The 27,359-nt window shown below is 40.9% G+C and overlaps 1 protein-coding gene across 10 annotated transcripts in view; it reads right to left on the minus strand.

Annotated features, from left to right (window-relative positions):
• CEP170 (centrosomal protein 170) overlaps nucleotides 1-27,359 on the minus strand; it is a 104,773-nt gene that overhangs the window by 71,382 nt on the left and 6,032 nt on the right. For 8 of the 10 annotated variants that reach the window (XM_059677337.1, XM_059677332.1, XM_059677341.1 and 5 more), the window contains exons 2-3: nucleotides 8,877-9,022; nucleotides 4,692-4,781 (exon numbers count right to left, since the gene is read on the minus strand). In XM_059677337.1, the coding sequence (XP_059533320.1) occupies nucleotides 4,692-4,781; nucleotides 8,877-8,981 (195 nt within the window). In that variant the 5' untranslated portion in view covers nucleotides 8,982-9,022. Of the gene's footprint in view, nucleotides 1-4,691; nucleotides 4,782-8,876; nucleotides 9,023-10,040; nucleotides 10,112-27,359 lie in introns of all 10 variants that reach the window. The other 2 variants (XM_059677333.1, XM_059677339.1) reach the window with 2 other exon arrangements.

The following is a 27,359-nucleotide window of genomic DNA, read 5'->3' on the forward strand; positions in this document are numbered from 1 at the left end:
CTGGGGACAGAGCCCACAACCAGGGCACATGACCTGACCAGGAATTGAACTGTGACCTCCAGGTTCACAGGTTGACATGCAACAACCACTGAGCCACGCTGGCTGGGCTATAAGATCCATTGTAAAGCTTAAGACTGCTCAACTCTCTTAGATATTAAGTACCTGTTGTGTGTTTAACACATGGACTGGGTCCTTTCAGAGATCAACAAACATAACTGTATCATACTGGCATTTATGACAGAAATATTCCCTAAGGTCTAAAGATGCTTAGGACATAAGAGCCAGACACAAAATTCCAGCTTACAAAACGAAGTGGAAACACCTGGGGGGAAGTAGTCTCCTGAAGATCTAAAACTGTAAGAGGAGGAGAGACAATTTCAAAGAGCAACACATCAAAAAATCATTTCATTAAAGCAATGCTAAAGCATGTTGACCAATAAGCATGGAGGAAAAAGAGACTTCGTTATGCGCCATTTGATCAGACCTCTACCTGTAGGCAGGACAGAGGAGGACAATGAGGCACAGAGAGTGGGGCAACATGGAGAGCTCCGAGTTCAGAATGGGGGGCTATGGACTTCAAATTCAGGTCTGAACTACAATCTGAGGTTCTCTCCACATCAAGGAAGCTGGGTGCCCAAGCCAGGCCAGCTCCCAAACTCCCCATGCAAACCACGAACCTCACAGAAGCAAACCGACCTAGATAAATACCTATTTAATCTTCATGCAACTAAATTACATAATTGAGAGAATAAAATCTTATAGCCATCATGTATTACATATATTTTAAATTTTAAAAATGTCTTATACTCAACCACTAAGCCACACTGGCTGGGCTTAGGGTAAAATTAAAGAGAGAAGAAGTGAAAGTGGTCACAGGTAGAGTGATTTAAAGCTTGAATTTAGTTGGTAAATGCTTTTAAAAAAATACAACAGTGTATTTTAGAAAAGTATGTGGACTACAGGGTGCTTAATTTGTTTTAACTGTTTTTCTTACCATAACAACAACTAATACTTATGAATGCTGACTATTAAAAGTAGTTAAAATGATTAACTTATTTAGCGCTTGACAACAACCTGAGAACACGGCTAGTTTACTATTTCTATTTTAAAAAGTTGAGGAACAGAAGAATTAAGTAACCTGCTTAAGGTTACAGCACTTGTACGGTTTCGAGTGGGGCTCATAACCCCTACATGTATCCCTTTACTTCTGAAATGACTACTTTTAACCTAATGCTCACATTTCTAGAATTGTATGAATATTAAGAGTAAATAGGCTGGAATACATAGTCACAAACCCAAACAGTCAGTCAAAATAAGGAGACAAAAAAACAACCCTCAAATGAAAGAACAAGAGAATTCTCCAGAAGAAGAGATAAATGAAATGTAGATAAGAAATTTATCTGAAACAGAGTTCAGAGTAATGATGGCAAAGATGCTGAACAGCATGAGAAAAGACAGAGTAACTATGAAATAAAGAATGACAGTCGGAAATGAAGAATGACAGAGCACTAATAAAGAACACATTGGAAGGAATACACAGCAGATTAGGGGAAGCCGAGGATCGGATCAGTGAACTAGAAGACAGGGTAGAAAAAAAATCATTCAATCAGAGAACCAAAAAGAAAAGAAGTTATATATATAAAAAAAAGAGTAAGTAGGCGGAACAACAGTCTACACATTCTCTTATGAATAAAATGGGTGACAGTTGGTAGTTCACAGACTTTGGCTACCAAAGGCAGTTCTGGCATATTTCCTAGCTGTCACTAGGGTGACAGTACCTTTATCATTCGTGGGATGCTTTGAGTTCTGTAACAGGCACATGCCCACATACAGTGCCACATTTAATGCTTTCAATACTAAAGAGAGGGAATGAATTCCTGTTTCATTGGTTTAAAACTGGAGCAAGATAACTAAATTTTGCATTGAGTCTTCAAATTCATAAACGTTAACTCATTCCATTTCCATACAACTTTGGGAACTAATATGAATAGATATGAGGAAACTGAAGTTCAGACAGATTAAATGGTTTGTCTCAGGTTAGACCACTGGTAAATTACAGACTGAGATTTAAACCCAGGTCCTGATTTCAAGTTCAACATGCAGACAATGCTCTCTGTGAGTTATTGTATTTCATAAAATTTTTCATTGTAATCAAATCATAAGAAAGATGAGCCTAGAGAAACTTAGAAGTTAATATTTCACCTGATTTTATAATCAACAGCAAATACTTTTTATATTTGGTCATACTCTTATCAATTTCACTTCGATGTAATTCACACTTATTAATTTCCTAGATAATAATGTAATGACACCTTAGAACAGCACTGTGGTCAATATGAAACTTTCTAGACTTATACACAGAATGTGACATGATAAAAATATTCTACATACAGAACTAAATTCAAGTCTTAAAGTCCTTCATATAGAAAATTAACTCAATTCCATTAAAAGAAGACTTAGTGGGTTCATGCACCGTGCAGAGCCCTGAGCTGGGCTCTGCAGAATATTTATAAAAGCAAAGGACACACGAATGTTCAGGAGCTCAGGGTGCAGCACAGCGACAGCAGACTGAACACGAGGTGCAGAATCAAGCACCCCAAAGAGAGATACAAACCAAGGTTTAAAGGTGCAGAGAAGGAAGACAGGAATGGAATTCTGCAGCCAGGAGCTGGAAATCAGAACCGCTTGCTTCCTGATATGCCTCATGTTAAAACAGCCTCTACCTGGTCTGCATATCTCTTTCTACTTCAATCCATTCAACATGTTAACATCAGCCAGTTAATATTCCTAAATACCTTGTGTCTTTGCTTCCTTCATGAAAAAGTGGAATTTGGGGTGTTTTTTTTTCTTTTTAAATATATATTTTTATTGATTTCAGAGAGGAAGGGAAAGGGAGAGAGAGATAGAAACATCAATGATGAGAGAGAATTATTGATCAGCTACCTCCTGCATGCCCCCTACTGGGGATCGAGCCCACAACCGGGGCATGTGCCCTGATGGGGAATCGAACTGTAACTGCTCAACCACTAAGCCACGCTGGCCAGAATGAGTTTTACTTTTAAAAACAAGTACAAATTTTATAAATGACAAGGCAGATGGGAGAAGTACTAGGCTGAAGAAACTCTAACAAATTATTTGGATAGTAGGAGCTGCTGTTTGGAGGTATGGCAAGGGAAAGTGTGATGGAGCCTGACTTTGGAAATGTGGGCGATGCCAAATATGAGATATTTCAGTTCAAACCCGAAGAATGTACACTTAGTCCTATGTGCCACAAGAAACAAAAAAAGGCTTGAGTAAAACCAACAGGAAGACACGCTGACAAAAAAATTATCTCAGCCCTAGCTGGTTTGGTTCAGTGGCTACAGCATGGGCCTGCGGAGTGCAGGTCTTGGGGTCGATTCCGGTCAAGGGCACATGCCCGGGTTGCAGGCTCGATCCCCAGTAGGGGGCGTGCAGGAGCAGTCGATCAATGATTCCCTCTCTCATCAATGATGTTTCTATCTCTCTCCCCTCTCCCTTCACCTCTGAAATCAATAAAAATATTCTTACAAAAAAAATTATCTCAAAGAATAAACACCAAAGTCCTTCCATAGCAGGCCAATTCAGAACAAGAAAACATGTTTTACCATATTTGCCAATTTTCTGCATATGTTTTTGCATATAAGTTTTATGTATATTTTGAAAAGCAGTAGCAGTTAGAAGCAGTTGGGATACATTTACTTTCTGTTGCACTCATTTTAAGATATTCAATAGCACAGATATGAAGAATATTATATTTCCTTATGTTAGCAGAGCCCATAAGAAAATGGAGAAAAAAGCAGGATAAACTATTCAATACTTCAGCTTTTTCTTATTCTGTGGCTATTTCTATTCTGCCAATGTAAAAAGATCAAATGAAGATTTAGGGGGAAAAATCACTGCAGTAACACAAAATATCTTCAAAGTAGAAATCAAAGCCACAATGAACACTGGTATTCAGATCACATTCGTTCAGGTAAATGGATATGTTTCATTTCTCTCTGCTCTGGTATAGAAGGTCCTAAGTTTACCACCATCTAGCACCAAACCGCATTTCCACCTTTCTTTTCTAAAGTTAACCCATACTTCTCTGTCTCCCAAGAATGCTTTTCTGCATTCTTACTGCCATGGCTTTCGATTGGTTTCCCACAGATAAATTCAAGCCATTCAGTGAGGCCAAGCTTTCATCTCATCTCTCCAAAGATTTTCTTAAAAATGACAGATAAATAACCAACAACTTTCTGAATCCTTGTGTTTACTGCTTTTATACAGTTTCTTGGGAAATAGGCTAGTTTTATATTCTATTGTATGGTCCCTAAATGCTTAGTAAGCATTTAAAAGTAAAATGTACCCAGCCAGTATTGCTCAATGGTTGAGCTCCGACCTATGAACCAGGAGGTCACGGTTCGAATCTAGGTCAGGGCACATGCCTGGGTTGTGGGCTCACTTCCCAGTAGGGGGCTTGCAGGAGGCAACCGATTGACGATTCTCTCTCAGTATTGATGTTTCTATCTCTCCCTCTCTGAAATCAATAAAGATCTATTTAAAAAAATAAAAGTAAAATGCAAACTAAAGGAAATACAATACAATACAAATAGGAAATGGAACCTGATTTATCTTCTTACCGCCTTAAACTGATAATCAAAAAGACCAAAAATAAACTCGTCACTTACCCCGTTTAGGCTGCCCAGGTCTTTGACCAGATGCTCATCTGCGGAGGCATCGTAATTGATGACAGCGTGCTGCTTGTCCACACTACGAGACTGAAGGCATTGATCACAGTTAATAAATATAAAAAAACACCAGAATAAACAAGCACAAAGATTTTTTTTCTTTTTAAGATTTTTTTACTAGATACTCTATATTAATAGATTAGTAAAAATAGGGAAATATCATAGCAAAAGTGGATTAAATGATATTTTATTGTGTCACTATAAAATGCAAATTTGGCAGCACTCCCCAAAGAGGGAAGCAGCCATAATTTTAAGACATTCTTTTCTACCAAATTCACACATTCTACGTTTGACAGAATTTAAGTCAGCTGACTTTCTTGAATGTATGATTTTTTTTATAATTTAAAATTATAATATGGAAATCATGTGAATTATAGTTTTATGTTTTGCATATATTGTAAAAATAAAATACCCTATAGCATTTTCTTCTTTTAATACTGAAAACTACAACATAAATTGTATGAGGAGTCCCAAGATTTAGAGAAAAGGGACACAATGCAGATGTTCCTGAATAAAATTATCCTAAGTTCAAACCTGGATTCTAAACCTGGAATTCATAAATGAACTCTGAAAGGAGAAAGTCACAGAAAAGAATTCAAATGACAAACTGATTTTTAAAAATTGTTTTTAAGTCTCTTTAAAGTTCTTCCCTCCCTCTCCAGAGCTGTTTGCAGATGGAAGCACCTGAAAAACAGACTATAAGCCTGTGGAAACTTTTACTGAAAGGAAACAAATACCATCCACTCACTGAAAGAAATGGTCTGAGAACCACTAAATCGGAACTCAATAACCATTTATCACAGGGTTACTAAGTGAACCTTGATATACTAGAAGCAAAAGAAGTATCCCAAATGGGGAGGAGATGTGACTTCCATGTCTCTACTCCAATGTACGAAGAGCTTGGAAGTCACTGCACCCATCCTCATCAGAAAAAAGCTGACCAAACTGAAAATCAAAATCTCATCTTATTTTCATCAGAGAATTGAGGTCATAAGACCAACTGCCAACCTAAGACAGGCAAATACAGAGAGTCGCAGGCTACTGGAAGCAGAACCCATTACTTCAGGCAGCAAATAGTAGAAAACCTGAAGATAGCACGACTAATTGCTACAGACTTGAGTGTGACCTAGAGATGAAAACACCTAGGGGCATAGCCTGGAGGGGACATCACTTTTTCACTAGTTTTACCTCCAACAAGGATCTCACGGTGAAGATAGAAGAATCTTCGCCTGCTGGAGGAGGGGTGAGGGGAAAAATAACGAGGTCGAAATACACCCAGAGCATTCTGTTCTTACCAGTGACATGCCCTCAAGGAAAACTACTTTATCAGACCTCAACCAACTTGAGTTTCAGCAGACTCTAACAGACATAGGGGGATGGAAATGCCCACTCCTTCACAGGTGGGGTGTATCTATGAAGGTCACAGCCCCACTAAAAGACTGAGAACTAAAAGTCATAGAATTTTATAGAATGCTTCCCCTTCCCTCAAACCTCACTATCACATCAACAGGAATTTATATCTATATACATAAAAGCCTAATATGCTAAGTGTCCAAGCTATCAGCTGACCATTTGGTTGACCGCTCGACCAGTTGCTATGACGTGCACTGACCACCAGGGGGCAGATGCTCCTACCAGTAGGTTAGCTTGCTGCTGGGGTCTGGCCCATCAGGACTGAGTGAGGTGGGCCAGGCACACCCTGGAGCCCTCCCGGGGTCCCTCCCCGACCGGCCAGCCCCCATTGGCCCCAATTGAGACTGGGCGAGACAGCCCGATCGGCCTGGATCACCGGCCAAGCCGAGGGACACCCCCCCCCCCCCCCCCGCCCACACCTGTGCATGAATTCGTCACAAGGCCCCTAGTATATACATAATAAGGGATTACAAATGGGAAAACAAACACACACCCAGACTATTGAAGGAGTCTCTAGGGAAACGCAAAAGGCAACAGGGGAGAGAAAAACAAGAGCACTTAGAGGAAATGTTAACCTTAGACATTTTTTGTTAAAGCAAACAAACAGAACTTAACTCCAGCTACATATGGGGAACAGGCCAGCATCTAATAAAATAATTATACAGACGTAAACCTTAGTTGAAATGATCCTTTCCAAATAAATATTACTAAAATTAAAAGCTTTTCCCCAATTAGCTTACATTCCACACTAAGAAAGTTTTGGTCCTTCCTTCTAGAATACAATACCTGTATATTCAAGTAACTGACACTAAGAAGAAACAGTATGTGACCTAACACAATCTTCCAACAACACCTAAACATTCATCATACCTACGCTCTTGGTCTTCTCACAGGTTTTAAAAGTTGTTTTCTAGTATTATTTTATTTTCTCTGAAATCTCGGTTTCTCTAGGACAAACTGCAAATATCAGAATTAAGAGTAACTTTATAGAAAGTAGCATCACTGCTACTTCCCTACAGCTTACCTGGAAAACCATCTATTATGGCAAATTACAGCTATAACCACTGCATTTAAGCTAAAAATCATTCAAACTTCATGCTGTGCTTTAATTTGTTGCTCTATTTAAATCAATTAAGTGCTAAATTCAGTTATTAGGGTGATAAGAAACAACTGTAGTACCACTAGGAAAATAATTTCTCCTTATTGTGGATTTACCAAGTTGAATTAGTCTAAGGATAAAAATCTCTACATGCTGTGAGGCAAGCGAGATTTCAAGTACATGTAGGCTCTCAAAAAAATATTGAATAGGTCATCATAAATAATCTCTCTGTGAGAAAATAAAGAAAGAGCAAAAGTCCTTAGAACAGTGTGGACAGGGGTCCATATTGGTGTCAGACTCTCACCTTCCATTTGCAACATTCTTATTTCCATGTAAGGAGGGACTGACCCTGGCAGCTCCTAACTAGCTATTCTCACATTTTTTGGGATGACACATGAAGAGCATCTCTTCCACTCGCAGATGAATGTTTCCCTGATCTGAACCTAAGATATGGTCCAGTTTCAATGGGCCTACATCCACATAGAATCATTACTGCCTGTTTCTCAGTTGCCCTGCTCACCACTCCATCTCACTGAGGAGCCCAGAAAATCTCTGTACTGTTCTATTTCTCTCATTGAATTTTTTTAAGGTGTCATTGCATATGCAACTTACTCATCTATTCATAAAGCTATATAGTAGCTTTACTTTTTTGTCTCAAGACTACAAAATACATCCTTTAAAGTAAAAATGTAATGAGCATATGCCAATTAGATTCTTCTCGGGATAATTCGGCGTTTCTCAGTCTCAGCACTATTGTTATTTGAGGCCAGATGGTTCTCTGTTGTATGTATGTGGTGGTGGTGGAAGGAAGTGCGCTGGACAGTGTAGAAGTTTAGCAGCACCCCTGGCTTCTTGGTCACTACTGCTTCGATGTCAGCAGCAACAACCTCCCACTGCCCACCATTTGTAACTATCAAAATGTCTCCAGATATTGCTAATGGCCTTGGGAAGGCAGGATCCCCCACGTGAGAACCAACGGGCTAATAACATTTCTCCTCTAAGTTCTTATTTACATTTTTTAAACAAAGAGGGTGAGGAAGGAGCCAAGGAAATAAACTTTATTCTAGATTGCCAGGACCTATTATAATAACGAATTCTCAAAATCTAAAGATCTACTTTTCTGCTAATCACAGCACTCAAAAATATCTTACAACTATCTTTTTAAAAATAACTCCTTTAAACCAAATTCAGTAAATACCAACATGCTCAATTATGCTCAAACTACAGGAAGGCATCTCCAAAAGCAGCATGAAATTAATGTCAGCATCACTGAACTGTCCATGATGAAAATTCAGTTTTACTTCATGCTACATAATTTTATGAATTATTTATCAGTCTTATTTTTAATTTGCTTAATGTGAATCTTCTTACTTAAGAATAAACTTCTCTACTCTTGAGTCTCATTTTTCAAAATATAATCTCCAAGACTTAGAACTTTTTTTTACATGATTCAAGGAGAAAATTAATTAATCATTTAAACTGGTAACTAGAGCTACAAGAGGGAGAGCCAGAAAGTTCAAATTTATATAGTGGTGTTCCCTAAAGGAGTAGAAAAATATTTTATAGCAATTCCAGGTTTTGAGCAGACATACATGGAAGGCTGATTCCATTACCTGCAACATGAGCTCACAGTCTTCTCTCCCAACAAAAATCATTTCTCGTGGCAGCCTGTGGCGAGTGCCTCCACTGCTCACCAAAAACCAGGATGTTAAGCTCATTTTCTGCTTAGCTTCGAAGTCTTTGGCAAAGCTACATCATCCTGCAGAGAGAGTCAGAAAAACACACATTCAGATATTTTTAGCTTTAGCATCCAATCACCAAACCCTGTAAGTAGGGCCAAGAATAGAACTGCATTAAACATTTACCCCTGACTAAACACAGTCCACAGGTCCCGGGAAACGACATATTTATCAAGTTCTCATTAGTCAAGTAAGTCCAGAAACTCCACTAAGAGTTCAATTAAAAAAGAACACATTAAGTAATTAAGTATGCAGTCAACTTAATAAACTTTTTTCACTTTCCTGAAGGGCTTTGAGCATCACTTATAAAGGTCTGTAATCTTCAAGACAATGGTCACATTAGTGTTATTTTAACCTCAGTCAACACTAGCAATATTGCACAAGTAAATGTCTAACTTAAAAATGATTTGAGAAAGACATTCTAAATTCAAATGAATATATTTTATATCTGATTAAGAACTGACAAGGGAAACCAAAGAAATTGCTAATTTTCTGCCAAGTATAGATTACTGAACACATTTTCAAAGACATCAATTTCAATTTCTCTGGCCTTACAGAAAGTTTACTTTCTTTATACATTTTTTCTAAAGCAACAATTCTTAAACCTTTTGTTCTTGGGACTCTTTTTGCACTCCCAAACAAAGGACCCCAAAAAGAATTTTGTTTATATGAATTTTATATGTTTACCATACTAGAAATGAAAACTGAGAAACTGGTTATTCATCAATTTGTTTAAAATAATCAATTTCATGTAACTAACATTTTAATAAAAATTATTTTTTTCAAAAGAAAAATAATTAGTGAGAAAAGTAGGACTATTTTTTATTTTTAAAAAATATATTTTTATTGATTTCAGAGAGGAAGGGAGAGGGAGAGAGAGATAGAAACATCAATGATGAGAGAGAATCATGAATCAGCTGCCTCAGCATGCCCCCTACTGGGGATCGAACCATGACCTCCTGGTTCATAGGCTGACGCTCAACCACTGAACCACGGGCTATTTTACATTTTAAAAAATCTCTATAATGTCTGACTTACTAATAGATTTTCATATTTGCTCAGCATTGAATCTATCATATACTGTTTAACTTGAAATACCTGCCTTCATTCTGTTGGGAAAGTAAAGTTTATTTTATTTATTTTTTAAAATGTTTGTATTGACGTTTGAGAGAGAGGAAGGGCGCAGAGACATTGATGATGGAGAAACATGGATTGGCTGCCTCCTGCACACCCCTACTAGGGATTAAGCCCAGGCATGTGCCCTGACCAGAATCAAACTGGTGACCTCTTGGGTGACCTCTGGAGCCACAAAGGCCAGGGCAGAGAATTTAATAGTCTTTTCAAATAACTGTAGACAGTTTTCTTTGATGCTACATCAAAACTTCACAAGTCGTAGTTTCATGAAAGTTATTTATAATATGGAATATGAAACTTTACATAACCTATGTATATAAAAGCCCCTAAACGACCATTGGACTGTTTGCTATGATGTGCACTGACAGCTAGGGGGCAGACGCTCAATGCAGGAGCTTCCCCCTGGTGGTCAGTGCGCTTCCACTGTGGGAGTGCTGCTCAGCTGACTGAGGGGAGCTAGATACAGGGCTCACAGCTGGCTGCCGCAGCCCGGACAGCAGCAGAGCAGCAGCGAGCCTACCCAGCGGCAGCAGCGACAGGCGCAGTGGGCCCGGGATGAGCAGGAGCGGCAGGCGGGGTTGGGCTGCCGGTTTTGGCATGATCCCCGCAGGCCACGCTGAGGAACCCCACTGGTGCATGAATCTGTGCAGAGTCTCTAGTATGTTATATGAAAATCCATCTTATACTCTAAAGGGATTTTTTTTTAATATCATGCATTGGTCACTTGGATAATATTGGTTCCCTGAGTTCACAGATCTTCCAAATAATGGCACAACATATAATTTAAAAACATCACATCCATACATTTCAGCATTAATCTCATTAGAAATGTTTTTAAGTACAGCAGGTCCTGGAATAGCATCCTTTATTTGTTATAAATGTTGATGAGATGCCATAAAAACTTAACTTCTGCTTGCATCAATTAGCCTATGGTAATATTGGCTTTGTTAGATGCTGCTTTGCTTTACATCACAGAACTGATCTATCTGCTACATTAAATTAGGACTTACTGCCCTACCCGGTTTGGCTCAGTGGATAGAGCGTCGGCCTGCGGACTGAAGGGTCCCAGGTTCGATTCCAATCAAGGGCATGTACCTTGGTTGCGGGCACATCCCCAGTGGGAGGTGTGCAGGAGGCAGCTGATCGATGTTTCTCTCTCATTGATGTTTCTAGCTCTGTATCTCTCTCCTTTCCTCTCTGTGAAAAATCAATAAAATATATTTTAAAAAATAATTAAAATCAGGACTTACTGTTAAGCTCATGGTAGCAGGATCGAGTTTTCAGAAATTCTTATTTATTTTTAAGTATCTTTATTGATTTCAGAGAGGAAGGGAGAGGGAAAGAGAGATAGAAACATCAATGATGAGAGAGAATCATTAATTGGCTGCTTCTTGCACTTCCTCCAATAGGGATCAGGCCCACAACCCAGGCATGTGCCCTTGACCAGAATCGAACCCAGGACCCCTCAGTCCGCAGGCTGACGCTCTATCCACTGAGCCAAACCAGCTAGGGCTCTTATTTTTTTTCTTGAAAGCTCAAATTTTATTGGCCAAATAATTCTATCAATTCTTTTTTTCTTTTTGAAGTGAGATGCTTACTTCAAATATAGGAACTGCCAACTTACTTGGTTCCACTTAAGATTTTTCAACTTTATGCTTGAAGATGGTACAAAAGCAATACACATTCAGTAGAAAGAGTACTTCACATTTTTAATTTTGATCTTTTCCTGGGCTAGTGACATGCAGTTCGATATTCTCTTGTGAGGCTGGGCAGCAGCAGCCAGCCTCAGCTCCCAGCCAGTGATGAAAAGGATAAACAACGGGTACCCTATGGTGTACTGTGTTGACAGCGGTTTTTGGATACCATGTTTTGTGTTTTTTACACACCATCATGTCTATAAAACATGTCTTCTGCTTCTGATGACAAAAAGGAGGAAGGCACTTACTCTTGAGATGAGACTCAAGGTAAGTAACTGTCCAACTGTAAGCTAAAATAAATGTTCTGAGCACGTTTATGGCAGGGTAGTCTAAACTATGATGCTGGGAAGGTTGGGTGTATTAAATGCATTTTCAACTTACTATAGTTTCAATTTACAAAGGATTTATCAGGATGTAACTCCATCTTAAGTTGAATCGCACCTGTACTCAAGTGTACAAATCATAGTTTGTCTGTCCATCAGTGTTTCAAGTAAAAATAGTGTTCTATGAAAAGTGGCTAGTTCAGCTCGCAACTCAAATAATGACACAAATGCTTTTCCTTGAGACCACCATGGTCTTTGATACATAGTATAAGTGTTTTACATGTGCCTTCACTTAGTCCTACAGAATATGAAAAAGATGTGAGTCAAAGGTCAAGATTAAATAAAATTAAGCATTTTAACCACTTCATCAAGGACATCCTCAAGTGAAACCAGCTTTTTTTCTTAACTGCGAGGACATGGCAGTGAAGAATACAATCACTATCAGTACCATTTGGTCCTAATGTCATGATCTATGCTAAGGAGCCAGCAACTCTACGCACCACTGCTTTTTGTATTATCAGTTCAAATGTCACTACAATAAGAAGGGAACATAATGTTTCGATATTATTACAAAAGTAGTTTTAACTTCATAACCTTGAAATGTTTCAGGGACTCCCAGAAGCCTATGGGGTTGAGCTTTGTGAACTATTGTCCTAGAGGACGTGGCTATGTCATTAAGAACATAAACCTTGGAGTCAGACAGATGGACAGGTAAGAGTCCGACTCCTGCCTCTTCCACCTTTTCTTCTGCATGACCGTGGCAAGTTCCTGAGCCCACATCCTTTAGTATTGTCTCCTATAAAATGAAAATAATGATAGTATCTACTCAATAGTTTTTTCTTATGAAATAAAAAAATAGAACTTGTAAATATTTTTCCATAAATTAGTACATTCCATTAAAATTTAATTAGAAGCAAACTATACTACAATGAAATGAGATCTTCTGCAATAAGAAATATATCTATACATTAAAGCAAAATCCTATAAAGTGTAGAATTCTGTGTTAAGGCAAAAATCCTATGTACTATAAATATATCTACACATTCATGAAACAATGGATTTCAACAAAACAGGCAAATATTTTCTATAAGGCTAATAACACTCTTATCCCCTTTTAGCTTATGTAACTGATAGGGTCAATTTATGTGGATTCTTAAATCTTCCACTAAATACCTAACTCCTCAGCACAGATGTTCTTAGTCTTCCATCTGTCTACTTTCTGTCAAACTGGCTTTTAGGATTTCATATGTACTTCCTGGCCAAGCAACAGAGAATCAAAAATATTTACCCAAGAAAAAAACCTCCAATCTAAATATAGTATATAATTTGCATGCTGCGTTTTCGAGGCAGAACAATTTTAATACATGACACTAATAAGTAGGTCAATAGCTTTATAATTATTTAAGACAACTGAAAAAAACACACACACATAAAGTAAGATGTGTTAAAAGGAAATCAAATTAGCCTAAATAAACTAAAACACCCAAGTCAAACATGGGAAACAGGAACAGTTACTTAACATTTTTGAAATCACAAAGTAATAATCAAGTACAATTATATAAAAAACAAGTATGTAATATATAACTCCAATATAAACACACTAGAGGCCCAGTGCACGAAATTCGTGCACAGGTAGTGTCCCTAGGCCTGCCCAGCGATCAGGGCCAATCAGGTTCCCCACCTCCCTGCCTGCTTCTTCCCTTGCTCCCTCAGCAACCCACCACTGTTGCTGGTTGCCTGCCATGTTCTGCACAGCGGCCTGGTGGTCAGTGCACATCATAGTGAGCGATCAAACTCCCGGTTTCCCAGTCAAACTCCCAAAAGGACACTTTGTATAGTAGCCTTTTATATATATACTAGGGGCCCGGTGCACGAAATTTGTGCACTGGGTGTGTGTGTGGGGAGTGTCCCTCAGCCCAGCCTGCCCCCTCTCACATACTGGGAGCCCTCAGGCATTGACCCCCATCACCCTCCAGTCGCAGGATCGGCCCCTTGCCCAGGCCTCATTTAACCCCATCACTGGTTCTGCCCCCAGCCCAGGCCTGATGCCTCGGCCAGAGGCGTAGACCCCCATCACCCTCCGATCGCCTGATCGGCCCCTTTCCAAGGCCTGACGCCTCCGCCAGAGGTGTCAGGCTTGGACAGGGGACCCCCATCTCCCCCTGATCACTGGCTCTGGCCCCTGCCCAGGCCTGAGGCCTCTGGCCCAGGAATCATGCCTGGGCAGGGGACCCCCATCTCCCTCTGATCGCTTGCTCCACCCCCCGCCCAAGCCTGACGCCTCTGACCCAGGCTTCAGGCCTGGGCAAGGGGACCATCATATCCCCCCAATCCCTGGCTCCGCCCCCCACCCAGGCCTGATGCCTCGGCCAGAGGAGTTGACCCTCATCACCCTCCGATCACCAATCACCAGATCGGCCCCTTGACCAGGCCTGAGGCCTCCGGCAGAGGTGTCAGGCCTGGGCAGGGGACCCTCAGCTCCCCGTGGTTGCAGGCTCTGCCCCTGCCCAGGCCTAACACCTCTGGCCTAGGCGTCCGGCCTGGGCAGCGGGGACCCGCAGCTGCAGCAGCCCCGCGATCGTGGGCTTCGCTTTAGGCCCAGGCAAGGGACCCCTAGCTCCCGGGACTGCCAGCTTCGACCGTGCCCAGCTCCCATCGCTGGCTCCACCCCTACTTCCTGCTATCACTGGCCAGGGCGGCAAAGGCGCCTGATTCTCCGATCATGGCTGGGGGGCAGTGCAAAGGCGTCCCTGGGGCTGCCTTTGCCCTGCCCCCCAGCTCTTAGCTCCCCCCTGGGTTTCTGATCACTGTCAGTGGCAGGGGGCTTCTTCCTGCTTTCCCTTTCGCCTCCCTGCATTGTGCCTACATCTGCAAATTAACCGCCATCTTGTTGGCAGTTAACTGCCAATCTTAGTTGGTGGTTAATTTGCATATAGCCCTGATTAGCCAATGAAAAGGGTATCATCGTACGCCAATTACCATTTTTCTCTTTTATTAGATAGGATATATAGATGATAATATAAAAAAAATTATGGCTCTTTATAAATTTTTAATTTCAATGAGGCTTAAAAGGTAATTAAAAATACATATTTTCTGAAAAACAAAAATACACATAATCCTCAAGGTGAGGGGTATTTTTATTTATTTACTGGGACAATGATCTTGAGTCCTTTTATATCTTATCTACTAGGGGCCCGGTGCACAAAATTCCTGCACTGGGTGTGTGTGTGTGTGTGTGTGTGTGGGGAGTGTCCCTCAGCCCAGCCTGCCCCCTCTCACATACTTGGAGCCCTCAGGCGTTGACCCCCATCACACTCCAATCGCAGGATCGGCCCCTTGCCCAGGCCTGATGCCTCTGGCCTAGGCGTTCGGTCCGGGCAGCGGGGACCTGCAGTGGCAGCGGGGGGTGCCGCGATCGGGCGGGTTCCGCCCCTGCCTTTGCAGGATGCCTCTGGCTGAGGCCTCCGGCCCGGGCAGCGGGGACCCACAGCTGCAGCGGCCCCACGATCGTGGGCTTCGCTTTAGGCACAGGCAAGGGACCCCTAGCTCCTGGGACTGCCAGCTTCGACCGTGCCCAGCTCCCATCGCTGGCTCCACCCCTACTTCCTGCTATCACTGGCCAGGGCGGAAAAGGCACCTGATTCTCCGATCATGGCTGGGGGGCAGGGCAAAGGCGGCCCCAGGGCCGCCTTTGCCCTGCCCCCCAGCTCTTAGCTCCCCCCTGGGTTTCCGATCACTGTCAGTGGCAGGGGGCTTCTTCCTGCTTTCCCTTTTGCCTCCCTGCATTGTGCCTACATATGCAAATTAACTGCCATCTTGTTGGCAGTTAACTGCCAATCTTAGTTGGCAGTTAATTTGCATATAGCCCTGATTAGCCAATGAAAAGGGTAGCTCGTACGCCAATTACCATTTTTCTCTTTTATTAGTGTTGATAGTAGGAGAGAGTGAGATACAACATAACGCTACTTTCTCTCAGTTCTTATACGGAACTCTCTCCATCAGAGATGGGGTCTAAGTTCCCATTCCATAACCCTGACTCATGACTTGTTTGGGCCAATGTGACGACGTCAGTAGATGTAATTGAAAGCAGAGGCTCTATTGTGCTTGGGCCATTGGGCTTGCCCTCTTGCACCTATGTGGTCATCAACAAAAGGATGTGCCCAGATTCCAAGTGGTTGAATGAGAGTAAGTGGAAAAGATAGGGACCCAAGATACAACCTGAAGCCAGGCCCTCAGTATATCATTCAGCCCCTACCAAGTCCAGGCACTCTGAGCATTTAGGGTTCACAAAACAAGCAAGCAAGACAACCTGCCACAAGGAACTCAGTCCTAAGGCATGCAGGCCAACAGATGTCATGAGAGAGATTAGCCGAAGGTGATACTAGAACAGGGGTGGGCAAACTTTTTGACTCGAGGGCCACAATGGGTTCTTACACTGGACCGGAGGGCCGGAACAAAAGCATGGATGGAGTGTTTGTGTGAACTAATATAAATTCAAAGTAAACATCATTACATAAAAGGGTACGGTCTTTTTTTTTTTAGTTTTATTCATTTCAAACGGGCCGGATCCGGCCTGCGGGCCATAGTTTGCCCACGGCTGTACTAGAACAAACAGGAAGCCGCTGCCCCAGACTGGGACAGGAACACTGGTGGTGGTATAACGCCAAGTGCAGATCTGAAATACAGAGACATTTCTTCAGCCCTGTATCCTCAGAGCCCACTCCAATGTTCACCTTAGTGACCGAAAACCTATTTTCATGAATGAATGAGTAGCTCTGGAGCTGCTACAAATCTCCTGGAGGTGAAAATCATCTTGAAATCTCCAGGGAGAAGAGGCTAAAAATTAGTCATTGAAACTTTGATCCAATCAGATCTAGCCAACAGGTCCCAGTTACTGGCCCCGCCTCATTCTGTGGTCTCTCTTTTCCTCTTTATCTCCTTGTCATAGGCAGCTCTCTGACAAAAGCTTAAAGCTCTGACATCTGGAGGTCACATGGAGGCCAACACTGAACCAGCTTCGCAGTCCCAGGTCTATGTTCCTACTAGCTATAATTACCTTTAAAGGGGACTGTTCTGATAGATCAGAGCTCATTTCTTGATCTATGAACTAAACATTTAATATTTAAGCTTTAAATTAAAAAAACAAAACACTATGCAGCTATTCGGCAGAGCACACAGCTTCACTGTACTCCTGTTTCAACATTATATAGACTTTACAGCTTTTGTTTACTTGTATTTTAAAAAGTTGCTTCCAATCACTTATAATTCAAATTGAGGACTGAGAGCAAAGAAGAGTCTGAATGATCTCAATTACTACTGAGAGCTGTTGAGATAGGCAACAAAAGTGCACTTGACATATAACGACATTCCCACAGAACTATGGAATAAACATCACATAACCCAGGGCAAGGACTGTTTACTCAGAGGGTTAGGTTTTTGGGGGGACGGGACCAACTATTACATAAATGACCTTCATTGTATGCAATTACTTGAGCTGAGCCACATGTTAAGGGTAGTCTATCCTTATGCTTCTGGCAATTAAACTGGCTGACTCACCGCCAGATGGCTTTACAGGAGTGAACCTCTCTTACCCCCAACTTTGCAGAGAAGAAATAACTGACTTCACATTAAGACTCAATCTGCACAGCTGAAAATGCTTTCCTCTAACCTGTGCAATTCTCACTTTCATAAAGTATTATCTATTTATGCATCCACGTGCCAATTCTTCTTCTAGTACCAGGAGGTATGAACGTGTGCCAATGATCTCCATGGGCTTGGCCCAGTGCCTAGCTAGCTCGATATTTCCTGAATGAATAAATAGTAGGAGAAAGAAGATGTGATTTTCCTAACAAAATAAGTGAAAACTCAAAACAAGGGGGAAAAAGAAACAAAGTTCACCTCTTGAAATTGTCACCTGACCAGCAGTAAAGCTTATAAATGAAAATGAGCTAAGCTACTGCATCAACTGACGTACTGGCTTTTGTAACTTCTATCATGTCTTTTCAAAAAATTTTTTAAATTAAGACTTTTTTTTAGCTCCACCAGCATGGCACAGTGGTGGAGCATCCACCTATGAACTAGGAGCTCACGGTTCGATTCCGGGTTGTGGGCTCGGTCCCCACTGTGGGGTGTGCAGCCGATCAATGATTCTCTCTCATTATTGATGTTTCTCTCTATCCCTCCCTTCCTCTCTGAAATCAATAAAAAAGATATTAAAAAAAAAAAGTATTAAGACTTTTTTAGAGTAGCTTAAGGTTCATAGCAAAATTGAGAGGGAAGGTACAGAGATTTCCCCAAACCCCCAGCCCCCACACATGCATAGTCTCCCCCATTATCAGCACCCCCATTGGTGATACATTTTTCACAATGGTTGAACCTACACTGACACATCATTATCATTCAATGTCCACAGTTTACATTATGGTTCACTCTTGCTGCTGTATATTCTATGGGTTCAGACAAATGTATAATGGCATGTCCACCATTATGGTATCCTAGAGTATTTTCAATGCCCTAAAAACCCTCTGTGTTCCTCCTATTCACCCTTCCCCCCACCAACTTCTGATCTTTTATGGTCTCCATAGTTTTGCCTTTTCCTGAATGTCATATAATTGGAATCATATAGTACGTAGCCTTTTCAGATTGGCTTCTTTCACTTGGTAATATGCATTTAAGGTTTCTACAGGTCTTTTCATGGCTTGATAGCTCCTTTCTGTATAGCATTCAATAATATTCTATTGTCCGGAGGTACCCAGTTTATGTATCCGTTCACCTGCTGAAAGACATCTTTGATTGCTTCCAAGTTTTGGCAATTATGAATAAAGCTGCTATAAATACCATGTCTCTTTATCCCTCATACAAAGTACCCAAGAGATATGTGAATAAATTTTAAACAAATGTATAAATTCAGGATTTATATTTAACACTTTCCCCTACTAAATCCTTAACAGAAAATATCCTCAACACTAAAATCTCTGCCTTTCATCCCCACATATTTCTGAAATGAATCAATTATTAGGGTTGCATTTCCGCTAAAGACTCAAGATCAAATAAGGTACAGCTATGATTAATCATAAGTTATAAAAACAATAGCCATAGTTTTAAATAACCTTTTAATTTGTAATAGGTAGCATTTAATATGTGCCAGATAATGTTCTAGTAACTTTACACACGCGCACGCGCTTAACTTTTTAACCAGAAAAATTACGTAAGTTCTAGAAAACGGACATAGCAGATCAATTGCAGAAGAGAGTCCATTATATAGAGTACTATAAAAAGAATTGATCATTTTTTTCTTCATTCACAAGTATTTAAGTACTCAGCACTATAGATAACAGGGAGAAAGTGATGATCAAGACAGAAAAAATCCCTCACCTCATAGAATCAATAATAGGCAGAAGCTAAGTAAATAAATAAAACAATTCCAGTGACAATGGGAAGAGAGGAACATGAGAAACAGAGAACAGCATGAGGTAACAGGCGCAGGGTGGCTGGGTGGTCCAGGGAAGCATCGCTGAGAAAGTGACATACATGGAGAAACACTGACAAAGGCAGCTCTGCTGTGTAATTAACGTGACCTGGGACAGATAGTGAAATAGACTCTTGGGGGAAAAAATATTTCTTTGAAATCTCCACCCCATTAGAAACTGTACAACGAATCCAAAGAAATAAATCCACAGCTGTGCTATTTTTGGATACCTACCAAGATACTTGTTCTATGCTCGTGTGAACAAACGTGGTGCTGGGAAAATTTTTGCTTCCACAGACTCATGATTATTTTGGAATGAGTGCTACACATTTTGCCTTTATCATCTGCCACATATAAATATATGTATGTATTTAATTTAAAAAACAGTCAAAGCAAAGACATATTGAGAAAAAAAGTAATTTACAAGATTTGCCTGAAGTAATATTTGACTAAATTTTTTAAATGAAAAATAAGTGCAGATGGCATGACAAATATCAATAGGCATATAGTCTATATCTGAGTTTGTTAAGTATTTTCAAGAAGATTTGATGGGAAAAGTCAGTGATTTACTAAAAGATCACTTCTTCAAAAAATCATTTTATAAAGTGCTTAACAAATGCATGAGAAAACCAGTTACACTTTCCCATAAATTATCTAGACATTAAAAGTTCTTGCCAACTTTTCTCTGCCAATTTATGAAATATGTACAGGCTGACTGGCTCTCTTTTGTAGAACTGTACAACTGGGTTAAAAATTCATTTTGTTGCTTGACATCTGCAAGTCGATTAAGACTTTGATTCAAACATTTATCAAGTACTTCCTTTGTGCCAGTAACTCTGTGAGGTGCTTACACTTCATTCCTTCATTTTCCTCCTGCCAGCATGGGAGAAACTTCTTTCCCATGAAGTTAAATGACTACCCAAGGTCACAAATCTAGTAGTAGCCAACAGCAGCCATCTGGACTCACACCTGGGCTTTCAGATACCAAGTTCTAGGCTTTTCCACAACCACTGTCCCCTTTGCATTTTTTCAAGTATACTTTCAAGTGAAGCTAGTGATCCCAATTCCTACAGACTCAGATTTGGCTAAAGAATTTGAAAATTCCCCAGTAGGCCTGGCTCAGTGGTTGAGTGTCAACCTGAGAACCAGGAGGTCATGGTTCAGTTCCAATTAGGGCATATGCCCGGGTTGTGGGCTCAATTCCCAGTGTGAGGCGTGCAGGAGGCAGCCTATCAATGATTCTCATCATTGATGTTTCTCTCTCTCTCTCCCTCTACCTTCCTCTCTCTGAAATCAATGAAAACATATTTTTAAGAAGAATTCGAAAATGACTAAAAAGCAATATACTTTTATCTAATAACACTATCTTTTTGAGCAACAAACACTGACAGTTCATGGACAACTCAGTCCATTTTCAATCTACCTCGTACTCTCCTGCTTGGCCACCAGCAGGCTTGAACATTCTCTCCCTGGGAAGTCACGGACAAGTCAGACTCGATGAGTGTATATTAAGAGACCAAAAATCGGCTGACCCAACTAGAGGGATGAGGCAAATTTATGAAGGGGGGTACTGCGTGGATCAGAAACCTTGAATCTGAAAGAACTGTCAACACTCTAGGCCAGCCGTGGGCAAACCACGGCCCGCGGGCCGGATCCGGCCCGTTTGAAATGAATAAGACTAAAAAAAAAAAAAAAAAAAAGACCGTACCCTTTTATGTAATGATGTTTACTTTGAATTTATATTAGTTCGCACAAACACTCCATCCATGCTTTTGTTCCGGCCCTCCGGTCCAGTTTAAGAACCCATTGTGGCCCTCGAGTCAAAAAGTTTGCCCACCCCTGGTCTAGGCTCACTGAACAACTATGCATCCAACAAACCTTTCAGGTCCGAGATCACCAAGAGCAGACCGAGGTGCACGAAACTGTCTCAACCAAGTGCCAACAGAATGTACAGGAGCGACGGATAGAGGCAGGAAAGCAGTGGAGTGAAGGGTCTGTAAGACCCCGAAAGCCAGCATTCACCTTTCTGATTTCTCTTGGCTCTGTCATTTGGGTGGAATGAATTTCAGGCCTATCACTGCCTAATGTGTCCTTTAAAAGTTGTTTCTGTTCATTGTCACCACCTCTCTACACACTACACACTAACTGCTTGGGCGGTTGGCATAAATCATTCCAACCACAGTATCAGCACAACACAATGAAACTGGAATCAAAATCAACGTGCAGAGTAACTCACAAGCCTCAGAGTATGTGTTAAGCAAGGACATATTTTATAACTACATCAGAAATGCACCTGTTTGCTGCCTAATAATACGTTGTTAATTATTAGCCTAAATTGTGAGCAATAAAACTAGGATGACAGAGGTTTCATAGTTACACAGTCTAATAAATAAGCCACTGGCCACATATAAACTACTGAGCATTTGAAATGTGGCAAAGGCATCTTAGGAGACTTTTTATTTTAATTAATTTAAATTTAAATATTCATCTATTTAATAGGGGTTACTCTAGCTAGCTCAGCTTTACAAACAAGATTAACATTAAGATGGCATTATTTAAATACCTCACACATACAGAATATAAATACATACACACATGTAAATAGGCTAATACACACAAAAAATCTGTTGAAAATAATTTGATCTGATCAAAGAGTGTAAAGAGCTTTATATGTTCATTTATAAAGGTATATAGCATCATACAAATTAGTAAATTATATAAGCAATGAAGGCTATCTTTTGGCCGCAATGATTCAATAATCACTTCAACTGTTACTATATCTTAAGTCTATCTTCATATATTATTCATGAGACTATTGATGCTGAGAGTGATTAGTCCCATCATTACCAGAATTCCATGAGGTCTGCAACTGTTTGCCGGAAATATTTTGTAGTGGGAATATTTCTGAGAAGGCAATTCTTTTAAAAGGGAATCTCTGGGTCTAACTACAGAACAATTCCCTACTGACATTCATTTCATTTGGGGAAGAGCTTTTGCAAGATTGAGGATAAAAAAGCCGCTAAAATAGCCTTAGTTGGTTTGATTCAGTGAATAGAGCATCAGCCTGTGGACTGAAGGGTCCCGGGTTCGATTCAGGTCAAGGGCACGTACCTAGGTTACAGAATAGATCACCGGCCCTGGTTGGGGGTGGAGGGGGGGTGTGTGTGAAAGGCAACCAATTGATGTTTCTCTCTCACATGGATGTTTCTCTCTCTGTATCTCCTCCCTCCCTTCTACTCTCTCTAGGAATCAATGGAAAAAATACCTTCGGGTGAGGATTAACAACAAGAACAAAACGAGCAGCTAAAAGAGATTATTGGTCTTTTAAGATAATGCTCCAAGCCCAAATGAAGAGGATATGATAAAAAGGTTTACCTTCCAAAGACGTTCTTTCAGTACTCTCTCTCTGCTCTGTCCAGCCTCTCCTTCCTTTTTTAGACCATCTCTACATACCACACACATCCTCCAACTCCTTTGACTCTCTCTTAGTTTCTTTGTGACACAATGGGCCATAAAGAGAAAACTAAATAATATTTTAAACTTTCACATGCACAATATTATTTGGGGAGTAACCTCCGAAATGATATTGTTTACTAGTATGTTTACTAGTATGCCTTTTATTTTTACAAATGAACAACATGAGACACTGAGATTAAAGATTTGTTCAATATCAGCTTGGCCTGTGTGGCTCAGTGGTTGAGCGCTGACCTATGAACCAGGAAGTCACTCAGGGCACATGCCCAGGTTGTGGGCTGGGTCCCCAGTAGGGAACATGCAGGAGGCAGCCAATCCATGATTCTCTCTCATCATTGATGTTCCTAGCTCTCTCTCTCCCTCTCTGAAATCAATAAAAATATGTTTTAAGAAAGATGTGTTCAATATCATATAGCGAGGAAATAAGAGCCCAAACCACGAAGCTCTGCTCCTTGTGCAAAGCACCCCTTGATTCACATCATGGTGACAAAGGATAGGCGTCTGCGTCTATGTGTGTTTATCCGAAGGTCGGGGACCAGCCTCAAAGTCATCTGTGACAGACAATGACTACATCGTCTGGTTTTTCTGCAGCAGGTTTGTGACGACAGTGTTTATTAAATAAAATGATACATGTGTTTTATAAAACAGATATAAGTGTATGCAGCGATTGTGTCAAAAAAATTAATGTGGTTCCTGCCTTCCTGTGACCCCATCTTCCCCATGTAGTTTGCAACTCTTCATTGAAAATGGTTTCCTCTGGCTCTATTAAACAGATAAAGCCATGTCACACTACTAAAGACCAATCCATAGTAATAAGAAAAATACATTTTATATTACGGAAAGTCCTATTAATATGTTTATTGTTAGATGTTTTAATTGAACTAGTTTACTGCTTCCATTAATAATCTAATGTTTCTTATCTATTCATTAATTCTATATTCATGTCCTAGGGGGAATTAGATCAGATACTTTTATATGATTAAATAAACATACTCAAAATATGAAAAGAAGTAAATAATTTTTGTTCCCAGAATTGCCTATGACCTGATTCATAAATATCTTATTTATTCTCCCCTGCTCTGGACATTAGCCCTTATTTTACCCCTATTTTTTAGAAGATATATATTTTTTATTGACTTCAGAGAGGAAGGGAGAAGGAGAGAGAGATAGAAGCATCAATGATGAGAGAGAATCATTGATTGGCTGTCCCCTACACACCCCTACTAAGGATCCAGCCTGCAACCCAGGCATGTGCCCTTGACTGGAAGTGAACCTGGGACCATTCAGTCTGCAGGCCAACCCTCTATCCACTGAGCCAAAACAGCTAGAGCTCTACCCCTATTTTTGATACTAATGTGCTTGATAAACATTTACTTTTGCTTTCTTTATTTATGTTGGATCCAGCATAGAAGGTGAACCAAATTTTTATAATTTTTAAGAAGTGATATTTGATATTATATTTGAATTTTGTCATATAGTAAACTTTTTAGGGTTTATAGTATATATCTATATCTATATCTCAATGAAAAACTCAAATAATCTAATGAGAAAGTAATTCTGTAACAGAGTTCAAACAAAATTTCTAAATTTTACTTTACGTACCCTTCATTAATTGTTCCCACCTCTCCAATTTACAAATTTTACATTCCTGATTTTGTACAATGGCTCTTTACCATTCTGGAATTTGTTAGGGTCAAAATGTACTTTCTCACCTCAAAAAATGGCTCTTTAAAAAATAATATATGTATATTTATTGATTTCGGAAAGGAAAGGAGAGGTAAGGGATCATAGAAACATCAATGATGAAAGAGAACCGTTGATCGGTTACCTCCTGCACACCCCCTACTGGGGATCGAGCCCACAACCTGAGCATGTGCCCTGAGGGGAATGGAACCCTAACCTCCTGGTTCATAGGTCAATGCTAAACCACTGGGCCACACTAGCCAGGCAAAAAGGCCTTTATTTTTATTGAACAGTTCAGCACAGAATGCCCACATAGGTGAAGGGCAGAGTATAGTAGAAGTGGAAGTTAGTGAATAAAACTGACAACAAATATTTTACTCCTGGATTTCCTACAAAAGGAAATCTCAGAATTAGCAGATTAGAGAAATAGTGTATGTTTCACTCAATAGCTCTTCAGCTTAAACAAAAACCCAAATAAATTTTTATTCCCTTACATCATCAACTATGCTCATTTCCCCTATCTGCTTCCTCAAATCAGTTTCCAGCTGGATGTCTGGAGGCCAAGATCCCTAACCTCACCCTGAGCTTAGAATCTGTACTTTTTCTATTCCATGTAGCATGGCACGTGACAAACCCTTATCTAGTAAAACACCTTCAAAAAAACCAAAACAAAAAACAACAATAGTTATAAAAGGGAAATTCTCCATGCCGGCCTTGATAAAAGTAAGCTAGCCTGACTTGGTTCTCATTATTTAGACATTCTGCCTAGAATTAAAGGATGAGTATGGATTGAGCAAGTTATTATCTCAAAGCCTCCCTCCAAGATCATGTCCTTTTCTCCACCCCAAGAATATTATGAGATGACTAGAGGCCCGGTGCACGAAATTCATGCGGGGGGCAGGGGGGGGAGGTGGGGAGAGTCCCTTAGCCCGGCAGTTGGACATCCCTCTCGCAATCCGGGACCACTGGCTCCTAACCGCTTGCCTGCCTGCCTGCCTGCCTGCCCCTAACTGCCTCTGCCTGTCCTGGGGTCCAACCCCAGCAGGTCCAGGGGTCCCCAAAGGTGTGGACGGAGTCGGCAAAGAAGGAATTAAACAGAGACAGCATTCAGTTGATCAGCAGCCTAGCCAGGATCTCCAGCCAAGTTCTGGTCTGGATCTCCAGCGAAGTTCTGGTTAGGATCTCCAGCCAGGTTCTGTCTGAGAAGGAAGGACACGGAGACAGTGTTCAGTTGATCAGCAGCCTAGCCAGGATCTCCAGCCAGATCTCCAGCCAAGTTCTGGTCTGGATCTCCAGAGAGGTTGTGCTTAGGATCTCCAGCCAGGTTCTGTGTCCATGTTCTCTTGCTAGGTTCTCCAGCCAGGTTCTCCAGGTTCTCCAGCCAGGTTCTGTAGCCATGTTCCCTCGCTAGGTTCTCCAGCCAGGTTCTGTCCAGGTTCTCCAGCCAGGTTCAGTCACCAGGTTCTAGTCAGGTTCTCTTGCCAATTTCTGTAGTCAGGTTCAGTCCAGGATCTTTTGCCATGTTCTCTCCAGCGAAGTTCTTCTGTCTCTAGAGAACGTTCTGTGTAGGTTCTGTGCCTAGGTTCTGTCTCTCTTGGTTCTGTCTTATAAGTTCTGTCTCTTGCTGTCTTGTTACATCTGTTTTTATACCAGTTGATTCAATCCTATCAATCTCTATTCCAAAGGTTAGGGCATTTATCTCCATTCCAGGGAGTAAAGATTATGTAGCTTAAGCATGATTGTTTGTAGTTAAAGTGATTAATTACCCGCCTGGCACTTAGTTGAGGGGTTTTATTCCCTCCCTAACTTCAGGGGAAAATCCCTACCTGGGGAAACAACCTTTCTCAGATAGGAGTCCTTGGTTAAAACACATAGTGCCAAGAAGGTGAGCAAACATTTTAAGAACAGTATGCCATATATGCCAGGTCCTTTGAAACAGCAAGGATGGACCGGCTCCCAGCATGCCTGCCGGCCTGATTGCCTCCTAACTGCCCTCCCCTGCCAGCCTGATCTCCCCTAACTGCCCTCCTCCACCATCGCCTCCTAACCGCCTCTGCCCTCGCCACCATGGCTTTGTCCGGAAGGACATCCGGAAGATGTCCAGTCTAATTAGCATATTACCCTTTTATTAGTATTGATGTGCAAAAACCGCCTATGGTGATGGGATGCAGAAACAAGAAACTATTGTACAGACTCAGAATGAAAAAAATACTTCATCACCAGACCAGCACATTCCCTCCAATCTAACACTCTCAAGTGGTACCATACTTGGGGCAAAGGGGGAAGGAGATCCTACCTGGAATTATACCTTTCATTTGTCTTTTACATCTAACTCACTTCTTTATTCAAAACGTTTGGACTACCATGAGCTTTATTTTATAGATGAAGACACTGAGGTTCTGAAATTAAAGCGACATGTTCAAGGTCACACAACTGGGGATTCTCAGGCAATTCTGACAGCAGATCTCCTTGAACAGCTCGGCCTTCCCTGCTCTCTCTGTAGCGGCAGCAGCCAACTCCCTACACCGAACGAGCAGCAGAGGCCGATTCGTGATGAAAACTTTGTTCAGAGCTTGAG

Source organism: Myotis daubentonii, chromosome 20, assembly GCF_963259705.1.
Source record: "Myotis daubentonii chromosome 20, mMyoDau2.1, whole genome shotgun sequence".
NCBI lineage: Eukaryota > Metazoa > Chordata > Mammalia > Chiroptera > Vespertilionidae > Myotis > Myotis daubentonii.